The sequence below is a fragment of the Primulina tabacum genome, chromosome 11 (assembly GCF_025594145.1).
Source record: "Primulina tabacum isolate GXHZ01 chromosome 11, ASM2559414v2, whole genome shotgun sequence".
Lineage (NCBI taxonomy): Eukaryota > Viridiplantae > Streptophyta > Magnoliopsida > Lamiales > Gesneriaceae > Primulina > Primulina tabacum.
Window position 1 is genome coordinate 662013 of NC_134560.1, and position 16999 is coordinate 679011.

The 16999-nt window shown below is 37.3% G+C and overlaps 2 protein-coding genes and 1 pseudogene across 4 annotated transcripts; 2 read left to right on the top strand and 1 right to left on the bottom strand.

Moving 5' to 3' along the window:
• Positions 1-218: 218 nt before the first annotated feature.
• On the bottom strand, positions 219-2684 carry LOC142518793 (phospholipase A1-Igamma1, chloroplastic-like; annotated as a pseudogene).
• Positions 2685-3234: 550 nt separating this feature from the next.
• Positions 3235-4556, top strand: LOC142517710 (WD repeat-containing protein LWD1). Its single transcript, XM_075620097.1, has one exon. The coding sequence runs from the start codon at positions 3297-3299 to the stop codon at positions 4341-4343; it is 1047 nt and encodes a 348-aa protein (XP_075476212.1). The 5' UTR covers positions 3235-3296; the 3' UTR covers positions 4344-4556.
• A 5655-nt stretch (positions 4557-10211) lies between these two features.
• LOC142517708 (auxin response factor 6-like) lies at positions 10212-16012 on the top strand. Of its 3 annotated transcripts, none has more exons than XM_075620094.1 (14): positions 10212-11285; positions 11560-11675; positions 11998-12096; positions 12180-12236; positions 12332-12490; positions 12587-12671; positions 12765-12855; positions 13017-13181; positions 13286-13408; positions 13537-13612; positions 13766-13913; positions 14072-15219; positions 15342-15532; positions 15631-16012. In XM_075620094.1, exons 1-14 carry the CDS (start codon positions 11243-11245, stop codon positions 15833-15835), a joined length of 2706 nt encoding a protein of 901 aa, XP_075476209.1. In that variant the 5' UTR covers positions 10212-11242; the 3' UTR covers positions 15836-16012. The 3 variants fall into 3 exon arrangements, with proteins under 3 accessions (XP_075476209.1, XP_075476210.1, XP_075476211.1); XM_075620095.1 differs by having other exon boundaries at positions 10213-11285; positions 11563-11675; XM_075620096.1 differs by lacking the exons at positions 10212-11285; positions 11560-11675; positions 11998-12096 and having other exon boundaries at positions 12770-12855.
• Positions 16013-16999: the final 987 nt, after the last annotated feature.

Here is a 16999-nt window from a genome sequence, read left to right on the forward strand (position 1 = left end):
AACTTCTTCAAAGAAATATTGAAATTTCCATCCACAAATGCCCCAATTTGCCAAATGCAACTGACATCATATTTCCTAACCTAAAAATACGATAGAAATTTACTGTCCACTTTGGAAAAAAATTTGGATTGCACTAGGTCTATGAACTCCTTCTTGATTATTATTTATCATCTCACTTATTTAAAGCTGGCTGATTCTATTTCTGTTTGGTTGTTCAGTTTGTTCTCGACAAAGTTTCATAGCATGAAATTAATTGATCCAAAGTTTCGTGTGGAGCTGCACTGGATAAAGACACATGCACATGCCCGACCTAACCACTAGACCTGGCTCTACCATGCAGGTAATGTTTATATGCCTTTTGTAATGTGGATTCTGCTTTTAGCTATTTAATAGTCCTGTTGTGAAGTTGATTGACATAACCATATACTTTTGTATTGATTACCTTGTTATGTAGATTTTTAAAATGTAACAAACTTTTCAAAATATGTCTCCATTTAAGATGCTATTATTCCCCTAAACATACTTCCAGAAGTACACCATTCTTGAATATTGACTACGATTTCCATACACTAGGCCAATTTTATGATTCTAAAATTAAGTTCAGAAACCAAACAAGGATCCAAGCTTGTAACTTTCTCGCAATTCAAGTGCACTATTTTGTAATGATTCCACAGAAGGTGAGAGTACATCTTCCGGATCTCTTGTGGGTTTAACCTATCTACCATGATGATTTTGTGCTAGCCCTTTATTAGCCAATTGATACCAGTTAGGGGGGATTCTCAACTCGTCAACCAGCATGTCACAATCCTTCTTCACCAATGCCAAATCCCTTTTTGAATTCACCCGAAAGTCCAAACCAGTACCAGGGAAACCCATCTACCAAATGCAGTCTCCAACATGTTACATGTGAAATTCCACCAAGTTCAACCCTTTCTTCAGATATGGAGATGGCCTAACATCAAGATTTGACTCAACTCCAACTTGCTTGTACACCCACTCTAACGTACCTGTTATATCGTCGAACCTCTGTAAACTTTCGTTTAATACAATCCCAGGCATTCTGGGCACGATATCTTGTTTCATTGTCAGGTGTAAAGTCGTTACCACCCATCCGATACAGTTCATCTCAAAAGGCGGTGTTGCCCACACGTGGTGAGGCAAATGACATGACACTTATAGAGAGGCTGGGGAAGTTAGCAATCCCAATGCACCACCTAGACTGTGCCCCGTGATAGTTTGGCGAACTTGTTCACCTCTTTTTTGGTAGCAATCTACTAATTATTTTACTTCTTTCATCACTTGTTCCAAGGCACTATGCTTGTCATACCTAGTTTTATCACATTTGGAGGAATAAATGCTAAGAAAACCATGTTCAACTTTTGCTTGACCGTGCCCAATGGGCTCTAGTGTCTGCTGCATAAAATTGTACCATTCGGATGGCACGACAGCCACCACCACATCACGTCTCCCAATTCGTTGGGATTCTTGATCATCACCTTGATCATCACTGATGGCAACAAACCACCCCATCCAGTTTGAATCTTTACTCCAAGTGTCAACAAAGCGTGACTTCTCTAGCCACTGAAGCAAGTCTATGTGTGACATTGCATATGTGTATCTAGTGACATTGTAACCACTTTTGCCAAGTCCCAACTTGTCAAAAAGCTTGTGCCGGTTGTACATGCAGCTGCTGCAATACTCTGAGAATGAATCAAAGTCAAGTGTGTCGTATGTTGCTTGTGTGAATTCTCCAAGTTTGATGATCTCCCTTTGAAGCCAAGGATGAAGTGGATCAAGATGATCATCCCAATCACGTGAATCTTGGATTTCATGCCATTTTTGTGATATGTCTTCTCTTGGGGACATTGCAGGGCTGTTGTGCTTCTTTTCAATGTTGCGTTCAATTTTGGACTACTTGCGCTCTTTTGAGTTTGGGTTTCAATGTGAAGATGCAACATGCTTGACAAGGATTCAACCAGCTTTGTAGCCTTGTTTGATGTTTTTTTATGTGGGTTTTTGGCGGTTTTGAAATCTTGGTGGGCAAGAATCTTGATTGGAAGGTGGTTTTTGTCGGTGGCTGAGAGTTGAAGTGGGGATGAATTGCATTTTTTGAGGCCATTTTTTATGAAAATTTTGTATGAAATTTGAGAGTAAATCGAATAAAATCTCAAGAACAGAAAGAAGTTGTATAGATGATTATTGTATGTCCGAGTATGGCCAAGCCCCCGACAGTTCCAACTTAAGATGATCATGGTGTAACATTCTGACTATTGTATGTGTTGTTTCTTGAGTGCGTGTTGCATGAATCTGTAATTGGGTTGAAAGATTTTCTTGCGCAAAGTCCATGGTTCTGAGTTGGGTTTCGAAATGTTCATTTTCCCGATGATAATGCTTATCTTCATTTAAAACCAGTCCAGCGTCCCTCTCGTCTTCGTCCACATTACCATAGGGTGAGATTTGAATTTGGTACCTCGCGGAAAGATCTCGAGAATCATGCACATTGTTATTTTGTACCGGATCTTTGCCCAAATATGTTCCAGTTTTCCTGAAAATTATGGAAATCAGATCCTGTGCTTGCTGGTTAACTGGATGGAACGGAGTTCCCATAACCGATTGTATGAAGCTTGTAAATATTGAGGAGAAATTATCAAATTGCATGTGAAAGTTTCACAAATCCAAAGCCTATTTATCGGCTATTTTTGTTTTAAAAGAAAACGTAAAATCAATGATAAATTCATTAATTTCATTTTTAATGATCGTCCGATCTAATAAAATGAACTAAAATGAGTGTCATTGCCCCTAAGCGCTGCAATATTTTTATTTTTTAAAAATTAAACCATGTTCCATCATTCGCTAGTTGGGTTACAATAAATAATATATTTTAGGGAGAACAACAAAATCCGATTTTATTATTTGTATTATTGTTGTTAATTTATTTGACACTTTTGTCTGGCGGTGGGCACGAGTCGTGTAGTTTTAGGCAGTCGGTATTTTTTGCTGTCCAACTCGACTCGACTGGTTAAGTTTGGTTTTTCATTTTTTGGAAGAAAATAAAATCAATTTCTACATAAACCAAGCTGCATAGGAACCCGGAACCCGTCTAATCACCCAACTAATCCTATACGATCGGGTTCGGGTCGGAGCCTGACCGTTCTCTCATCTCTCTCTCTCTCAACCTCAACGGGGTGTCGGGGTCCTTTAATTTTTATTATTATTTAATCTTACATGATGGTATATTTAATTTAATCCTATCCTCACCGTTTCCCCCCCACTTTGGCAAGCAGGCAGATAGGGAAATGGGTGTGAGCTGTGATCCGAATCAAGACGGGTCGGACGAGCAACAGCGGCGGTCCGAGATCTACACCTACGAAGCGCCATGGCACATCTACGCCATGAACTGGAGCGTACGCAAGGACAAAAAGTACCGACTGGCCATCGCTAGCCTCCTCGAACACTATCCCAACCGTGTCGAAATCGTTCAGCTCGACGACTCCACCGGAGAGATTCGACCCGACCCTACCCTCTCCTTCGACCACCCCTATCCTCCCACCAAACTCATCTTCATACCCGATAAAGAGTGCCAGCGCCCCGATTTACTCGCCTCATCTTCCGATTTCCTCCGCATATGGCAAATCTCCGATACCGACAATGGGCGGCGCGTGGAGCTCAAGAGCTTGTTGAACAACAACCGGAACAGCGAATACTCCGGGCCTTTGACCTCGTTTGACTGGAACGAAGCCGAGCCCAGGAGGATCGGGACTTCGAGTATCGATATGACTTGCACCATCTGGGATATCGAGAAGGAAGTAGTCGATACGCAGTTAATTGCGCACGATAAGGAGGTTTACGATATCGCGTGGGGCGGAGTTGGGGTTTTCGCCTCCGTTTCCGCCGATGGATCGGTTAGGGTGTTTGACCTTCGTGATAAGGAGCATTCTACGATTATATACGAAAGTTCAGAGCCGGACACTCCATTAGTAAGGCTTGGGTGGAACAAGCAGGATCCGCGGTACATGGCTACAGTCATAATGGACAGCAGCAAGGTGGTAGTGTTGGACATCCGATTTCCGACGTCACCGGTTGTAGAGTTACAGAGGCATCAGGCGAGTGTGAATGCTATTGCGTGGGCTCCTCATAGTTCCTGCCATATGTGCACTGCCGGGGACGATTCACAAGCCTTGATTTGGGATCTTTCCTCAATGGGCCAGCCGGTAGAGGGGGGTTTGGACCCTATTTTAGCATACACAGCTGGGGCAGAGATTGAGCAGCTGCAGTGGTCTTCTTCGCAGCCTGATTGGGTCGCTATTGCATTTTCTAACAAGCTTCAAATTCTGAGGGTGTGAGTGGATAGTGCTCTTTCTGAATTCAATGGCACTTTGCTGTACATCTACTACTTGGCAGTTGATATATTTGGACCAAAATTGACGACATCAATCTGCTTGTTTAATTTTGAAATGTAGTTGCAGTTTCTTGCTTAGTTAAATAGTGATGAAAACTTCTTGATCTGTGTTTCACATCTTAGCATCGGTCATGATTACGGTTTCCTTATTTGGATATGTGCGTAGCTGATCCCCGCTTGAGATGTCCTTTCTCTTTTGTTTTTGCTTAAGATTGGTCCTGCTCTGTGTTATGACAGAATAATGTCAAATTTCTAATACAGGATGACTTATGTTTTGTTTAGTGTTTTAACTGGTTTTTTTTTTATAACTCTGATGATAGTTAATAGGTAAGATGTTTGTTCTTATACTGGATCGAATATGATGCAGACATCGAAGTGAAAAGTGAGAACACTCTTCTTCTAAGTTATAGCGGTCTTGATTTGAGGCTTAGTTAGGAGTTAGCTGCTATTAGTTTCACATCGACCATTCATGACTGAACCTGCGTTTTTTTTTTTTTTTTTGGGTAAAAAATACACAAGCAGGGGAGTTGCCTGTATCTGGTAAGATTTTCTTTGTTCCTGCTGAGCATGATTTGCGTATTTAGTTGCTTCTATGTATGTTATTTCTGTGAGCGAAAGCTTTATATCCGAAGCACAAATCTAGGTTGAAGGATACCTTAACTTACCATATCTCCACATCCGAAACAAAAAATAATAATAATATTAAGTGATATTGGTGGCCAGATATTTTACTACATCAAAAGTTATAGATTAACATGGATCATAACAATACTAATATGGTGTTAGTAAAATGATATCATAACTTACCATATCAGCAAAGGAATATCTAAACTAGTTCCGGCCCAAATCATGACAAAAAAAAAAATATATTGAAGGAAAGAAAAGTGGTGCTCGTATTACAATGGTTCTAATCTAGGCATCATCCCCAAAGTGGAAAGTGGCTGTGGCTCTTTATGAATACAAGTTTTTAAATTGGAATTTGGAAAGCATACTATTTCGCTTGTTCTTTGCGCTGCTTATTTTCTAGCCCACTTACAGATGGGATTAGCCCGATAGTATCTCATGTAAACCAGGCCTACGTTGCGCAACCTAGTAGTTTAAATTTTGTTTTTTTTTTTTTTTTTCAAAAATACTGACCAGACCATTCGAGTGACTGGCATGTTAATTATTTAAGTAATATATGTGTGGGCCATCAAATTGTCGTAAGATCATCGTATCTGTCAGTGGGTGCTTGGGCTCGTTATAAGTACTGATGATGCTAATTCTTTAGGTCTCTCTGGGCATTTTTTGAGAGACGTCCCGCATAAAAGGACATGAATGGTGAGAGCAATGAAGACTTGTTTGTAATTAGTTTATATGGGAGAATACAATGTCATCTTCTATTATACTAGTATGTCAGTATGTGTGTCCTATATGAGCATGGATCCCTAAATTCTTGACACTTGAATATTATTAATTGTATTCATCATCTCTGCAAAGCATGCTTAAATATAATAGGATGATGAAGAAGCATATATGTTGATGTGTTTGTGGTGAATTGATCCATAAAAAATAAAATAATTTCGGTGTAATAAATTATTCATAATTTAAGTTTTAGATGTTGATTGCTCTTACTCTTTGTTAAACCAACGTGTATACGTTATCTTAACACTGTTACCGAGGTCCTACACTATCTACTTGATTCCTTACAATCTTCAAAAGTGCTTCACAGGTATATCTTTACTTTCCTTTCGACTCTTTTGAATTACCTTATTTTATAATATTTTTTATTATAAATTGTATGTACTATATCAGAATTAATGTCATTTATTGTATGTATATATATATATATATAATGCATATGATAGATTTGATATATATAATTTTGATATGACGTCAATTTCAATCTTATCGTATAAATGGTCCAACCGATTTATATATATATATATATATATATATATATATATAAATAAATGGTCCCATCTCTGAAAAATCAGTACTCCGAATTATTTGAAATCTATTTTGTGCTCTGACAAAAAACATTTCAAAGAAAGTAGGTTTTTCACTCATTCGACCCTAATCAAATTTATTAGGTTGTCCGAGTTATTTTCTAAGCACCATTTCCTCTGAAAACTTGAAATCATTGTTCCCTTTTTATGAAGAAAAACAGATACTTTCGAGTAATGAAAAATTAAGGACCCCTTTGTTCCTTGTATCGCGGGGAGATGATGTAGGAATGATTAGTTAGGTCGGGTATTAGAATAACAAATTTGGTACGTGGTTTTCATTTATTTATTTTTAAATTTTTTCCATTAAATAGTGCTGGAACATGTATGTATGTCGCCAAAAACATAATTTAAAAAAAAAAGAAGAAGCAACGAATGATTTGTTTGTTTGTTTGTTTTTTTTTTCTTGTTTGTCTGCCTCCCTTTTCCTTATAATATATTTATCAATCATGTTATAGGTCATAGAACAAAAACATTCGGTCAACTCTTAATTAATAAACTTTGAAGATATTAGACACTAATCACAATCGTTATATTCCCTAAAAATCAATAAATCCCCACTTGGTCAAAAAGATTATCAGTTTCTTTGCCTCACACGAACATCATTAACACTTGGGCTCCACTAATCAAAATCTTTTTAGGCAAGATTAATGATCATTAGTGCACCTCAAAAGAAAAAATACATTGATGTTTAAATTTGCCAAATGATTTTACAAATCGACGTGGCTTACCTAATTAAGATTACTATTAATTCGGTGCATGCTAATTATAACTTATTATAAAGATGCTTAATTCTGCATGTATTTTAAGACGGATTAATATATACAACCTCGTTGCTAATTAATTAATTGTCGGCATCCATGAGTTTTATGGATAATTTTCATCTAATTTTAGTATTTGGGTGTACTCGTTGCGTGTTTATAAAGTTTTTTTTTTTTTTTTATAACGTAAAACCACAAAAATGAAAAACAAATACAAAAATCTTCCTGTTTGAGAACAATTTTGAAAATTTACATTTTTTTAAATATATATTCATCAAATGGCATAAACGTACATCAATTTTACAAATGTGGTATTTCTATGAATAAATAGTCATCAAATGAGAAAAGGTAATATCTCAACCTTAATATACTGTGTGTGTGTGTGTGTGTGTATTTAATTTAATGAGATAAAAAAATTTTTTATAGATATTTAATATAAAACATAACGTGTCGCAAGTGGAGTCGTCTTCTGGTAGGGATTTTATTTTATTTTATTTTTTAAAAAAAAAAGTTATTTGGGAAAGAATTTCTAAGCATATCCAACAACTACTAAAGGCTACAGCCCCACCATGCTCAAATATATAGAATCTTAAAATTTATATTCTTATAATATGTACTAGTGACATATTTAGGTACCGATCAGCTTTGATAGGTTGCATTTCTTTATTTTGTAAAATCAAAATAAAAAATCAACCTATAATAAGTCACCCACTCACTTATAATGATAATAAATAAATTCAATTTAATTAGATGTCTCATCATTAATTAATAAATAAAAGAAATTGAGGCGAAGCCAATAAATTTAATCTGATCTTAAAAAATCGTCGGGGATATGGAGAATTGGGAGTTGGGTCCCAAAGATCTAATCCATGAGCTGTTGTTTTCCTGGATGCATTCCCCACCCACTTTCCCATCAAAATAAAATTATTCATTTCTTTTTTTATATATAAAATAAGATGAGATATTAAAAATGCAGTAAGATGAATCGATTAATACTAGAATTATTTCAAATGTTTATTCCCTTTATTAATTTGGCTGGCTTTTGTTTTATGTTCAGAAAATGTGAGATATATATATATATATACACATCATCCTTAGCCAAATTAAATCCCCACAATTGATCGATATATTTATTACATTTAATTACGTATTGTACCAATTTTTAATTATTTAGGAGAAAAAAATCTATTGATGAATCGAAACAAAACATTCCTAGGCTACGGAGTAACTAATAGGTTTCCGTACGTCCCCCCCCCCCCCCCCCCCCCCCCCCCCCCCCGTTGGATCAATCAATTCCAGCTTGCAGACTTGACTAGCATTGAACTGAATTGAAATCAGAGTCCCACGTACTGCTATTTTACACATAATTAACTAATGGATCGTAATGTCTTCGTCGAAATCAGATGATTCAACAGTACAAAATGAAATAATTTATTTTAACATTCAAGATTTGGTTGGAATACGACGGTTATAAAAGTTGTTAGTAATTTATGTACCTCACGCTTACTTTGGATGATAGGATCACGTATGTATGTATGTGTGTATGTGTGTATGTGTGTATGTATGTATGTGTGTATGTGTGTGTGTGTATTGGGATCATTTTCGTGGACCGATCTACTTGTATGGTTACTCACAATAAATAACGAGTGGGACAGTTGAAAAAAAACTTGCCCCAACAGTGCATGTGTGATTGATAATGGAGACGATCACCCCGTACCGAATCGAATTCCCATTAAATAATTGAGTGGTTTGGATTTATATAATTCATTGTTCCGTTTATGAACAAGAACCGAATGCCAAACTTGACAATGTTCACGTGTTCTTGGAAATTAAATTGCTTGTTTTGATTTTTCCTTTTTTGGTTCAATATATTTGATCTTTTCAATTCGTTGGAAAATCCTATCTAGCAATTTCCACACACACACACTCTTTTTTTTGTCACCAAAACATATAATAATGGCAAAACTAAGAATTGAATATCTTAAATTTATTATCACCATAGAGTAAATCCATTCGAGATTTGCTTTTTATCTTACCCAAATACTAATAATAAAAGTGGAAGAAATAATTGTAAAATCATTTTGGGCTCTATATTGCCCATAAATTGGCGAACCAACTACGACTCCTCCGATCCCAAGCCCCACCTTCACTTGATGTTTATTTTCCCAATGCCCCCCAATATCTCATAAAGATTCAATTAAAAAGTGTTGCTCCATACTGTTTGACTCAATGAAATATGTTAATGTTTAATTAGAGTTTTTAAGAGTTTAATTTTTATATCAATATTTTTTCGAAAATTTATTTAATGTATATTGTAAGATAACAATTATAGTTCTCAACCTAATATAAAAAATTTTGATAGCTCTCTTATGAAACATCTCACGAATCTTTATATGTAATAAGATTAGTCAACTCTACCGATATTCAAAATAAAAAATAATACTATTAACATAAAAAATAATATTTTTTCATTAATAACTCAAATAAAATATTGATCTCAAACAAAACATGAAAGATAATATCATCACAAACAAGTTTTTACCCGAAACTTTCAAGGACAGAAGTGCCGTTTTATATCCTATTAAGATGTTTAATTATTGCATTGTATGGGCCCACTGCCATTGCTTCACTGCAACACCCACAAAAAATATAAATATCAAAATGTATCTTTAAAAACAAAAAAGTTAAGAGATTAATTTTAATTAAAATATTTCGAAATATTAACTTGGCAAATTTCAAAATCGGGTAAATATTTCACCAAATAATAGATCTATCAAAAAAAATGAAAATCAAATAAATTTAAAAATAGAAAAATGGAAAATCATTAAGGTTCATTCCAACACATTCAAGAAATAAATATTAATTTATCGATACGGCAGATGCACAATGTATTTATATTATAAGTAAAGAACGACCGCTCCAAATTCATTTCACCGAGTGGCAGCACCAAGTTTCAGTCAAGATTTGGGATTTGAAAAATATCTGACAGACACACACACTCGCTCGCTTATCCTGGCTTATTAAATGGCGTATGATATAATAAAAAAGGAAAAAAAGGGGTCATCTGGTTGAGGGGAGGAAAGATAATAATACATACAATTTAAGGACCTGAATGAAGGATTCTGTATTACTGACGCACTTATTTATTGGGAGAAGAGAGAGATGAGGTTGTGTGATAAAATTTTTTGCAGTAATGATGAGAGAAAGCAAACTCTCTACTGTATCTCAGTTCCACCATTTCCATCATTACTAGACTAGCTCACCTCTTGATTTTAATACTAACTTATTTACGTATGATTAGTGGTAACCATCCACGCATGAAGATTTGATGTTTTTGTGCTTTGAATTTGATAGTGGAATGGAATACCATTTGTACTGATCGATAGGCTTAGTTTGTGCACAATCCTCGGGCTGAAGTTGTGCAACTTGTCAGGGGGAATTGGGTTTTTGGTTTTGGGGATTTCTTTTTAGTGGTGAATCTTGGTTCTAGAAGCTCAAAATTGAATCTTTACTGCAGTTTTGTTTGTTTTTTCGATTGAAGCTGAGATCTGAAGAAAGTTTGGAGGTTCGTTCTTTTGGGATTCTCTTTTACTAAAGATCGTGTGTGTGTTATTCTTCTGCTGTCTGGAGCTGAATGCCGTGTTCTTTTGGTGAAAGGCTGACGTTTAAATTTGTTGCTTGTTAGTATATGGTCCTGAATATTTGGGTCAACAAGAGAGAGTTCTGATGAAGCTGAAATTTTTTGTGTTTTGTAGTGGAGTAGGTTAACGTCGAACATTTTGGAGGGTAGCTTTGGGTCGTCTAGCAACGGTATATTCATATGAAGACTTCAATTTTTATTACTTCTCCGAGTTTCTTACCCTGTAGTTGGTGAATTGATAAAGGGATGTGGATAGCACGGAAAATCCAGTTCATGCTTTTGATTTTAGTGGGTTACTCAGAGTACAAAATATATATATTGTGCTATTTTGGGGTAGAAATGAGGCAAATGGAGCAGCTTTGCTTTTGGGAATCATAGGTTGGGATTTTGTGATGAAAATGTGTAGTTGTTGGCTGTAATTATTCTGCTCCAACTCGTTTCTTATCGAATCTGCAAAATGAAGCCCTCCGCCGTTGGTCTAAACCAGCAATCTCCTGACGGTAAACAAACTTTGTTCCTTTTCTAGAACTTAAGTATGTTTTTGGATTGTATGAGGCTTTTTTTTTTACATTGGTTGTATAAGTTGAATATTAGTGTCAGCAAGTCATTTTCTTGAAAGGGTATGTTATATTGCCATTCTTGACTATACTCCTCGTGATTTGGAAAAGTTTATAGACCTCAGTCTGCCAATTGAGAAACTGGAATTAAGGTTAATTCTCACGTCTTTAGTACTGTTTTAACAGGAAGTGAATAGTTTTGTTTGAAATTGATTAGCAGGAGACAAGAACTGCTTAAATTCTGAACTTTGGCATGCCTGTGCGGGTCCTCTTGTTTCTTTAGCTGCTATTGGAAGCCATGTTGTGTATTTTCCTCAAGGTCACAGCGAACAGGTTTGATTCTTGCTTGTGTATTTCAATTGTAGTTTGTGTAAATAACACTCTTTTTTTCATTTTCGTATTTCTTGACATTGAAATTGAAGGTATATAATTCTTATGAAATCTACAAAGAAGAAACAACTTATCTTACCACATCCATTTTTGAGAGCGTTTAATTTCTCTTTTCATGATCTGCAACCGTCAAATCCCCTGTATTTTGTTTGAGATTCGAATTCTACCATTCATTTCGAGTACTCTGGTTTAGTAACGAGGAGATCAATATCCTACATGCGAAAGTTCTGTTGAATGTCATTGTTTCTTGATACATACTGCACAGGTTGCTGTGTCTACCAACAAGGAAGTTGATGCACAGATACCTAATTACCCAAGCTTGCCTCCGCAACTCATTTGCCAGCTTCATAACATGACGATGCATGTATGCATTTTTCCAAGTTTTGTTGTGTTTTAATTGCCGTTATTGGATATCTCTTGTAGAATCTTAGTATTTTGTTCAAGTAGGCTGATCTAGAGACAGACGAGGTTTACGCCCAAATGACCTTGCAACCCCTGAGCACAGTATGTTCACTAAATCCTCATCAACTTTTTCTTCATGTTTTCTGTGTCTCAATTTTTTTCTGGGTATTTTTGTTTCTTTGTTACCGTATTTGCAGCAAGAACAGAAGGAGATTTCATTTCTTCCGGCGGATTTGGGAACCCCCAGTAAACAGCCAACAAATTACTTTTGCAAAAATTTGACTGCCAGTGACACCAGTACCCATGGTGGATTTTCAGTTCCTCGCCGTGCCGCAGAAAAAGTATTTCCGCCATTGGTAAACATCATTTCGGGAGCTTCCATTTAAAAAAATGTCTGTTTTTTAGTTTGTATGCCTCTAATGCAGCTTGGTTGGTACAACCCAATTTTACAGGACTTTTCCCTGCAACCTCCTGCTCAAGAATTGATCGCAAGGGATCTGCATAATAATGAGTGGAAGTTCAGACATATTTTTCGAGGTGTATTTTTTGACATGCATTTAACTTAAGGAATCAAGTTGCAACAACTACTACTACAGATTCTTAATATGATTTACCTGGTACTTATCTCAGGACAGCCAAAGAGGCATCTTCTCACAACAGGATGGAGTGTTTTTGTGAGCGCAAAAAGACTGATTGCTGGTGATTCGGTTCTTTTTATATGGTAGGCATTTAATTTAACTGGAATATCGTCACATGTCCCCTTAAAAATTTCATCTATTAGACCTTGTCAGGCATTGAAAAAATTGCTGAGTTTTTTCCCTCAAAGTCCTATGTCTGATCAGTACTGAACCATGCGATACTGGCTTTTTGGGCATTTATCAGGAATGAGAAGAATCAACTGCTTCTTGGTATAAGGCGTGCTAATCGACCACAAACTGTGATGCCTTCATCCGTTTTATCGAGTGATAGTATGCATCTCGGCATTCTTGCTGCTGCTGCTCATGCAGCTGCAACCAATAGCCGTTTCACCATATTTTATAATCCCAGGTAACTTGGTACTTTCCAACACTACCAAGATATGGCATGATTCTACCAACTTAAGAGTGATAGTATGCAATTTCTCATGATTATACTAACTTAAAAAATTTCAGAGCTAGTCCATCCGAATTCGTCATACCTCTGGCAAAATATGTAAAAGCAGTTTATCACACTCGAGTGTCTGTGGGTATGCGTTTTCGGATGCTGTTTGAAACCGAAGAATCTAGTGTTCGACGGTATGTTTATTTTTCTCATTCTATTTTCTGTTCATCCTCCTTTTTTTGTGTATAGTGAGTTCCCTGTGGTGTTGATAGAAGTTCAAGTTGCATGATTATGTGAGATTTCTGACCTATTCTTGTTTCAGTTACATGGGCACAATAACCGGGATAGGTGATTTAGATCCCGCCAGGTGGCCAAATTCACACTGGCGTTCAGTTAAGGTATATCACACATACAATGTTCTCGATCTCATATATTACAAAATTGTTGTGTTCTTTAGTTTCTCTTGGTTGGTCTGAATCCAATGATACCTAACATAATTTATTTATATTTAATTCTTGCCGTGAAATTGAATGTCAACCTGTTTGATGGAGGTTGGCTGGGACGAATCTACTGCTGGGGAGAGGCAGCTAAGAGTGTCTCTATGGAAAATTGAGCCTTTAACAACATTCCCCATGTATCCATCACCATTTTCTCTGAGACTGAAGCGACCATGGCCACCAGGGCTCCCCTCTTTCAGCGGTAGGAACCCACTTTCTATGAATGAAAGAAATAGTCTGTTATATTAAGTGAATTCATTTTGCTACTTATTATACTATACATGCCATCAGCGGTAATAACAGAAATATCTATTATGTTGTTAATTTACGACATAGCTTGTATTTATTGTTGCACCATAGAGATGAAACTTGATGAAATGGGATTAAACTCTAACCTTATGTGGCTCCGAGGAGAAGTTGGGGACAGAGGAGTGCACTCTATCAACTTTCAAGGAATGGGGGTCTCACCATGGATGCAACAGAGGCTGGAAACTTCAATGCTTGGTATACAAAATGATGTATACCAAGCTATGGCTGCTGCCGCTCTTCAAGAAATGAGGGCTGTAGATCCTTCGAGACAGCCGATCCTATCTCCAAGTTTGCAATTCCAGCAACCCCTTGCTATTGCCAGCAACAGGCCTGGCACTTTGGTCCAACCTCAGATGTTACAGCAGTCTCAGCCCCCGGCTCCGTTTTTCCAGAGTCTGCAAGGAAGCCATTCACAAGCACCGCAATCTCATGCTAATCTTCAGCAACATTTGCACCATCAGAACTCATTCAATAATATACATGTCCAGCATCAGCACCGGACTCCTCATCAACAGGTTACGAATGTCGCACCTATCCTATCTCAACTGTCTTCAAACCCTCAAGTCCAGTCTCCAACACTACAATCCATGTCTTCCATGCGGCAGAACTATTCTGACTCAAATATCAAAGAAGTTGCTAGTGATATTAACTCTCCTTTACACAATTTATTCTGTTCAGTCACCCAGGGTGAGGCTTCGAACTTTCTCAATATGCATAGATCCAACAACTTGTTATCTTCCAACGGCTGGCCAACAAAACGGGTCGCTCTTGATCCTCTTCTTTCTGGAAGTGTGTCACCAGGTGCTTCACAGCAAACAGATAATTTGGGACCATCATACGAAAATGTATCCCAAAGTCCCGTTTCTTTGCCTCCATTTCCTGGTAGGGAGTGTCTCATTGAGCAAGAAGGTTGCACTGATCCGCAAAACCACTTTCTGTTTGGGGTCAATATAGACTCCTCCCTTCTTATTCAAAATGGGATGTCAAATCTTCGAGGAGTTGGAAGTGATAGAGGAGTTGGAAGTGATGCTGATAACGCAACAATGGCATATGCTTCTTCCAGCTACATCAGTAGCTCTGGTGCAGATTATTCACTGAACCCGACTGTGACTTCAAGCCAATGCGTCAATGAGTCAGGTTTCTTAGGGTCGTTCGATATTGTGGGTCATGCTAACCCACCCGACAGAGCCTTTGTTAAGGTTAGGTTGCGATTATAACTCAAAGCAGTCAAAATGGAGATGCTATCGTGCATAAGAACAAACTAAATATCTGCAACTATGCGACATAAGTTAATCTTACATGAATATTTCTTCGTCAACAGGTTTACAAGGCAGGGTCGTTTGGAAGGTCACTCGACATAAGCAAATTTAGCAACTATCACGAGCTACGTGGTGAACTTGCACTGATGTTTGGCCTTGAAGGCCAACTTGAGGACCCATTGAGATCAGGCTGGCAGCTTGTATTTGTGGACCGAGAGAACGATGTTCTTCTCCTAGGCGATGACCCCTGGCCGTAAGTTTTCCATCTTTTCTTCTATACATCTATTGCAAACGAGGACACTGGTATCCGTTCACTTTTGATGCACATTCCTTGTCATCACTATATTCCAGGGAATTTGTTGACAGCGTATGGTGTATCAAGATTCTGTCGCCTCAAGAAGTACAAGAGATGGGAAAACGAGGGGTTGAGCTCCTGAGTTCGGTCCCCGTTCAGAGGTCGCCCCTTCAGAATGGCACTTGCGATGGTTATGTTGGACAGCAGGAAGCCAGAAATATGGGTTCGGGAATACCATCTGTTGGCACCCTTGATTTCTAATTGAATTTAAAAAAAAAAACAGTTATATATGCTTGTAATATTAATGTTGCTTCTGTATGTGCGAGGAAAAGAAATATCCTGCTTTTAACATGAGCATTTCAAGTAGAAGCTATGTTTCAGTGCTAAAATCAAAATAGCCTTGAATCATAAAAGTGTACGTGGCATAGCATTTAAGAATTTCCTGTCCCGACTTGTTTATTCATCGTTGAAAAGTTCAAACTCCAGGCGCATGGATTTAGGATAGGAAGCGAAACAAGAAACACTTTCTTCAATTTGAGAGAACATTGAACAAGCTTATAACAGGAAATGCCTCAAAATGTCGACTCCGAGCTATACAGATAAAAACAAAACAATAATAATTGCATCATCGTAATCGCATCCCATACGAAGATTCGAACTTTCAGATTATACTTCCAGGGCTCATCAGAGAACTGCGCCAATGGAACTTGAAACTCTGCACCTGCTCAATATTTTAGTTTTCCTTGTTGGCTATTTCGTTACGTATCCTATCTGTATCTCTCCTGGTTGGACAACAACCAACCATAGCAGACAAAAGGAGATGATGGGATTCGACCAGTTTGGCGAATGTACTCTGCTTGTGCTGTGGTTTTTTCGGCCTGGCTATTTCTTCTGGTTTCAACACAATTTCGCATTTCCTCTGATTTTTGTCTCGACAATGCTACCTTCTTCAGCATCTTTGCTTGAGCTTCTGCTTTCATTTGCTCAATTTGGGACTGAATTTAGGAAAAAGATCAATAACTCATAAATTGAACAAAATGCTTTTAGGCTAGTCGAAACTTTTATTCATGATGCAATACTCCACCGAACATATATATACTTGACGAATAAAAGGAGAGAAGATCTCTACCTCGATTCTCCTCATTTCCGCATCAAGCTTTGCTTTCTGTCGACTCTCCCATGCTTGAATTTTTATTTCTCGTTTAAACCTGTACAACGAATAGTTCGATCAAATTTGACACTTGATAAGATAACTAAATGATCGTTCAAAGAAATATCAGCAGTCTTTCTAATTAGAGAAACCCCTTGCAGCGTGGTTAGATTTCTCAGCTTCTTCCCATGCAGCCGAGTTTTTTGCATATTTAAATCCGTTCAAACTCATTTGGCCCAATGGTTTTATTTCCAGATACGCCTTTTTCTTTATCA